Below are 6,898 nucleotides of genomic sequence, written 5' to 3' on the forward strand. Positions count from 1 at the left end.
CGCAGTCGAGATTATATTACGTCGCTGATGACGTTTGCCTTGCATAATACTCGAATAATTAAGGGTAAAATGAGTAACAGGCGCACGCATTAACGGTGCATTTTATCGTAATGAAACTAGTTCTCTGACAACTTTGTTTCGTGAAATATGCGGAAACAAATAAATTGCGCAATCTATACTTTGACGAAATTTCTCATGTAGGAGGTGAATTGGCATAATTCAAACTCGATGATCGTTAGCGATAAATCGTTTAAAGTGAATGGATTGGACAATGAATTTTTATTCAGATATACTATAGAGAATATAATATTCCAAATCTGCGAGGAACTATAACGGTATGTATCTTATAATTCATGACTGTAATTGTAATGATAGATTCCATTAAGTTTCGTTAAATCTCAAGTTAATTGATTCTTAATTAAAATCTCCAAGCAATATCTTCGTATACAAAATATTTTGATAAGCGATTAGGAATGAGCGATTTTTCACAGAAGATTTTTTGGTCTTTTGTGAAAAACGCAATTAAATAAAGGGAAGCTTTATTGTATGTACAAAACCAAATGAAAAATCTTATTTTTTTAAAGTTTTGAATTTTATATTATCTCAGGATATACTGTTTAAAAAGTTAAGCGGAAAAAGACTTTCTAAAATTTTCATAAAAGGAAAACCGAATGTACATTTATTATGTAATAATATTATGTTCGTGTGATTTAATTCTTTTTTCTTTGCCTCGAACGATTTCGAACGATAGTTATTGATCGGTCGAATGATCGTGAATTAAAAATGCAGTATCACTTTAAAGAAATTTAAAATTCATTTACTTTAAGAATAACAAAGCAAATACACTCACTTCAGAGGGATTAGTGAGCGCCGTCTTCAGGATAGTCCCGTTGACGAGATGGCCCGAATGCGCAGGATGGCTCGGGTGGCTAGGAGTGGGTGGTGAGTTGAGTGGATCGCCTGATGAGATTTTGTGATGATGAAGGAAACTACCAGCTAGTTGGGCGTGCTGCTGCTGTTGCTGGCTGTGATGAGCAGCAGCCGCGGCCATATGCTTGTCCAGCATCGTCGTGCCCATTGTACTCTTGGCACCCCCGAGAGTACCCGAGCCGTTTACACCACCGACGTTACCGCCACTCATACCGCCGACGCCGCCCGTCTTGTTGCTCTTCTTGTGTTTCTTGTACTTCACCTGCGGCCGATCAACAGGCGATCTTTTTCAATAATTGCAGCTGATTTGATCGTCGATTAATTTGGACGTTCTTCAACCGGACTTGCGCGGATATAGATATTCGAACGACATCAGTCTATCATTTTATTTATTATACGATAGTATAAATCATAGCATTATAATAATGATTTTATTGCTAAAACTTTAGTCGGTGCATACCTTATAAAGGTTGTATACTGCACCCGAATTTCTTCCTCCAGGCATCCGATCTTCTCGAACCGCCTGCAGGACCATACCCTGTTCGATGCACTTCTTGAATCGGCAGTACTGACACCTATTTCTTTGTGCCTTCGTAATTTCGCAGCCTCCCTCTGCCACGCATGTGTACACCCGTCTATTTTGCACGGTCCTCTTGAAGAAGCCTTTACATCTGCATGCAAATAAATCGAATTCTTGTAACTTTTGTAATTGACTAATTTATTAATTTACATAATAAGAATCTTATTGGACCGTAAAATTTGAAGCTCATCAAATAGGAAATAGAAATTGACCATACGGTCTAAGTTGGGATTTTAATGCTTAACTAATTTAAAGTGAATCAATATATACTCCATACATACCTATACTAATTATTGCGAAGAGTATTAACTAAGGTCTCGGTAGTCTAAAGACTTAGGACGCTCGAGCGGAATGCAAGAGATGGGTCTCAGCCTCCCGGATCTCAGCCTCCCGGCCGAGGTAATATTTTTCACAATAAATAAATTTATTTACATATTTCTATCATATTAAGATCTTTCTAATAGATATCTATTAACCATCAAAAATTTAACTATAATATTATTTCGGTAGTTTAGCTGCGTTTCAAATCCGGAAAAATTTCGGCGCGTAATTCAAATGACTACAATATCATATATATGTATATACAATATGATATATATGTACATATATACATATATAAAATATATATATTGAAATTCAAATTAGTTAAACGTTAAAAAGGTCCTAGCTTAGATCGTTTTGGCCTGGATTTCCTATTTCCTATTTGATGAGTTTCATCAATTTGTAGTCATAGAAAGTACCTCTCATAAAGTATTAAAAATAAAAAAAAAGCTTAATATTGAAAGACATAACTTCAGCTGTCATTATTTTTCTTTTCGCTAATAGTTTATATATACATTACCGTCGAAAAGTTTCCGGGCATAGAATTTAAAATTGCATAATATTTAGGTCATCGTAACTCGGTAAAAAATCATCGCAGAAACAAAATAAAAAAGCATTTTAAAGCTTGAAACTTATATTTTAGCATGCTTTCGACCGCTTTTCAAAAAAATTTTGTCTTTATTTTATTATAATTATAGTTCTGTATCTTAATAAATATCACGTTGTTGTATTTTTTAAAATTACGTACATTTAACAGTGCGCAGTTTGATAAAGTTTTTTTTTTCAAAAAGTTCAATATTTTTGAAAAACAGTACAAAGATTTACCTCCAAAATGCTTTTTTAAAAATTTTTCTTATGATTTTTCTTGATTGAATTACGCGTCATTGAAACCTGCATAGCTCACAACCAACATTAAAATTCAGCGAAATACCATCGTAAAAAATTAAAGAAGTAACTTTTAAAGCTCAAAGTTTGTACTTTAACAAACTTCTGATCGTTTTTAAATTTAATTCTACAGAATTAAGAAGATAACATTTTTTGTGATAATTTTTTTTCAAATTTCACCGGTTTTTGGTTATTTAGCAATGCAAGTTTAGCTTCAATATTCGGTTACAAGGTTGCCAACGTGAGAACTATAAACAACTAATTATATGCTTTTTTGTCCTACCAATTGACGCCACGCTCAGCTAGTCGAGCGCCAATTGGAGGGGCAGTTTCTCGGTGGTATCCGGGACCAAACTCATCACTGCCGCCACAGCGAGTTACTTGAATATCAGGGATGGGCAGTATTTGAAATACATGTAGTTAAAATATGTATTTAAGACAATTTTGTATTTTGTATTCAAATACAATTTTTTGAGTATTTTGTATTTAAATACAATTGTTTGAGTACTTTGCCCACCTCTGACTGTATTGATCTAATCTTATATCGCAGCAGGCAATCGCCACTGGCATTAGTGTACCACATGGAGATTGCACAGTCGGACTTACGTTTCGTGCATGCATATGTGTGGGGGGGGGGGTAGGATTGAAAATAGAGGTAGCAATATTTTATATTAAAAATTTAATTTTATCTGCTCATGCATGTGCGCGCGCACATCCCTCCCCTCTCCCTGCCAAAAAGCGTAAATCCAACTGTGTAGTTTCCAGAGAGAGAGAGAGAGAGAGAGAGAGAGAGAGAGAGAGAGAGAGAGTTCATCTTTTATGAGCAGTCAAAGTTAAAAGAACCATTTTTACTTCAATGTTGAATAACTCGATGAAAAGAATTGTATGACGTTCATAAAAAAAGTAAATTAAAGGTAAAGGTTCACGCTTTCGAAAGCTGTAATCAGTATTTGGGCTCGATTTTTCATTTGCATGAAACTTTGCAAATTTCACAAAAAGTTTTGAAATTTGACGGATCATCGTTTGTAATCGTATAGCTCCGTAAAAATTAGCCGAATTGTTATTTAAAGTACAAATCTGAAAAATAGATAAAATCTGAAAAAATTTTAATGTCTCATTATGACCATTTTTGTAGAAGTTACACTCATTTAAAGTGTATCCATTTTTCAAAAGCGCGCGCGCGTGTGTGTGTGTGTGTGTATGCGTGCGTGCGTGCGAATTTTAGGACACTTTGCATGTATATATATACATTGCCCATTTAAATTGCCCTAATTAAGCATTTTAAAAATATGCGAGATACTAAAAAATGTTTCAGATAAGAGTGGAACGGTTTCGAGGGGAACATTTTTTTCATCATGTTGTTCATTTATAGCTCGGAAAAATTAAATTTTTTTTGAGTTTTAGAGGCCAAAATTGCCAAAAAAGATTTGTTTATGGAAAGTTGTTCGAAATGACATATTATACAATACAACATACTAAAGGTCCTAATCGCTAGCGAACTTTGAAAATATTTAAAAAAACTGATCAATAATGCGATTTTTTAAAAACATCTTAGTAAGTATTCATTTTATCGAAATAAAGATCATTATCAAAAAGAAATCTGATAAAATTATAAATAATTTCTTTTGAAGGTCGTACGATTAAAACTTTCCGTGATAGAATTTTTTTACGAATGTTACATTTTTGATCATTTTGACAGTCGAATTTTTTTCGTAAATATCTAAAATTTGGCTCCTTTTTATATACAAAATAATTCTTATAAAGATTGAAGATTATTAAATTTCCTACAAAATCATTTTTTATTCATTCTCGTACAATTAATAGTTCCCGAGATACACGTTCGAAAAGGGTTTACTTGTATAATTAGTCTAAAAAAAAATATTTTGTTTTTGTTTATTTACACATTGCACGCGTCTGGTAATGTATTTTGGTGATACAAACAAGTAAATTATAAATTATATTATATAAGCTTGGTTATTACATTGTGATCCAGATTAACCGCAGGAGCCGGCATGTACGTATTTCTCATAAAAAACTAAGTCGAAAATGTTAATAGCAAAATGTTGGTGTCAATAGTTTTTGAATGATGAGCCTTTGAAATCGTCCAATCATGACGTGTAAAGTTCGCGCCATCGGACGCACAATCAAGCGGCCGGCTGCACTCGTGTTTCAAATTATAGTTACTTATCGCTAAACGTCATGAATGAGCATTGAAAAGATTCCGTGAAATCTCTATTAACGGCTACTGCTGTATTCTTAAATTGAGCCCAATTTGATTGACAATTTAATTTCAATTGCAAATTCGACAAAATATCATTAAAAAATGTGTATATTTTATTATTTTTAAAATACGCATTTTAAGTAATAAACAAATATTGATAAATTAAATCAATATTAATTAAATTATCCAAATAAATAATATTAAAAACATCAATCAATAAACATTTCTAAAACTTCTTTTTAAATAGTTCTGTCATAAACAATATTAGAAAAAATTTACATTTGAAATTCGCATTTGATATAAATAAATATTTTATATTTATGAAATGAAATGAACGAAATTCCGAATTACGATATGAGAAGTAAGAAAAGTATTATAGTGAAGGAATCAAAATAAGCAAATAATAAGCTGTATTGTTATTAAAAATTACATTACAATGTAATTTTGTTATTATTAAATTTTTTCTAATATTGTTTATGACAGAACTATTTGAAAAGAAGTTTTAGAAATGTTTGTTGACTGATGTTTTTAATATTATTTATTTGGATGATTTAATTAATATTGATTTAATTTATTGATTAAAATTGATTTAATTGATTTAATAATTATTTATTACTTAAAATGTGTATCTCAAAAATACACTTTTTAACGATGTTTTATCAAATTTGTAATTGAAATTACTCCTAGTCAATTAAATTTAATTTAAGAATACGGCAGTAAACGTTAATAGAGATTTCACGGAACCTTTTCAATACTCATTCAGCATCGTGACGTTTAGTGATATCATTCAAAGCGTAATCGCGGTCGGCCGCTTGATTGCGCCGCGTCTGATGGCGCGAATTTTACACGCCGTGGATAATTTCTCACCATTCAGAAACTGTTGACACCTCAACATTTTGCTATTAATATTTTCAACTCAGTTTTTTATGAGAAATACGTACGAAATATGCCGACTTTTGCGATTGGTCTGGATCCCTGTATAATAATTAAGCTCATCCAGAATTCTTTTGTCAAAATTTATCTCGATTAAAGTACCTCAAAAACTAAAACCGTAATAAAAAATCTAATGAAAATTTTATTATATTCAAAGTACGAGCTTTCGATTGCGATTAGTCCGATTAAAATCGTTATACTCAATCTTCATATCTCAAATCTCTTAACCCAAAAAGATTATTTGCGTTATTTTCCAAGTTTCAGACTTACACGTACACATACACGTAAAGCCAGTTTGTCATTCAAGGGGTTTTTACAATGCCTACATATAATATAATTAAAAACTTATGCAATGTAAACGAATATTAACATACGCACACAGTCTAATATTTAACCCTAGCCAACCGCTCTTGGGGTCAATGTACCTTATGCGATTTTTCACATTGCTGTAATTTTTTTATAATATAATTCGAAAAGCCGGATTGAAGCTAAAGAAAAACTTTAACTGTCCGTAGATATGATAAGTCTGCAACGGTTTTTTTGCGTTATTCGATGTGAGAATGCACGAAAGTTCAAAGATACTGGGGACTCATATGTGACGCTTGTACTCGTAAGTTTTCGGCGTTCTGGGTATCCCTTTATCTTTTATTAAATATATGTACGTTTACTGAGTTTCGGATAGTATAAAAGTAAGTACACGAAAATGTAGAATTAAAAAAAATTATTTCAATATAATAAATAGTAGAAATTTTATAATCTTTGTCAGTCTTCGGAGATTGCTCGGCTGAGGCGGATGTATTAATTTTAGAGCGAGTGTTGTCATCCTCTAAACTAATAAAATTATATAATTATATATAATATAATAATATTTGATAAATAACAATAAATAAAAGGCAAAGTAAGAGCCAAACACATTTTTTAAATTGTCACACAATTAAAAAGAATAAATTACAAATAGAGAAAAATAAAATTGAAAAAATATAATAAAATAAAAACTCAGTTTAGATACAAATAAATATATATAAATA

The 6,898-nt window shown here is 31.5% G+C and overlaps 1 protein-coding gene across 3 annotated transcripts in view; it reads right to left on the reverse strand.

Moving 5' to 3' along the window:
• The window catches only part of LOC108751510 (hormone receptor 4), a 359,461-nt gene that overhangs the window by 46,326 nt on the left and 306,237 nt on the right, over window positions 1–6,898 (reverse strand). For all 3 annotated transcript variants that reach the window (XM_018491824.1, XM_018491905.1, XM_018491768.1), the window contains exons 5-6: window positions 1,391–1,601; window positions 851–1,192 (exon numbers count right to left, since the gene is read on the reverse strand). In XM_018491824.1, the coding sequence (XP_018347326.1) occupies window positions 851–1,192; window positions 1,391–1,601 (553 nt within the window). The remainder of the gene's footprint in view (window positions 1–850; window positions 1,193–1,390; window positions 1,602–6,898) is intronic.

This window comes from Trachymyrmex septentrionalis, unplaced genomic scaffold (genome assembly GCF_001594115.1).
Source record: "Trachymyrmex septentrionalis isolate Tsep2-gDNA-1 unplaced genomic scaffold, Tsep1.0 scaffold1, whole genome shotgun sequence".
NCBI lineage: Eukaryota > Metazoa > Arthropoda > Insecta > Hymenoptera > Formicidae > Trachymyrmex > Trachymyrmex septentrionalis.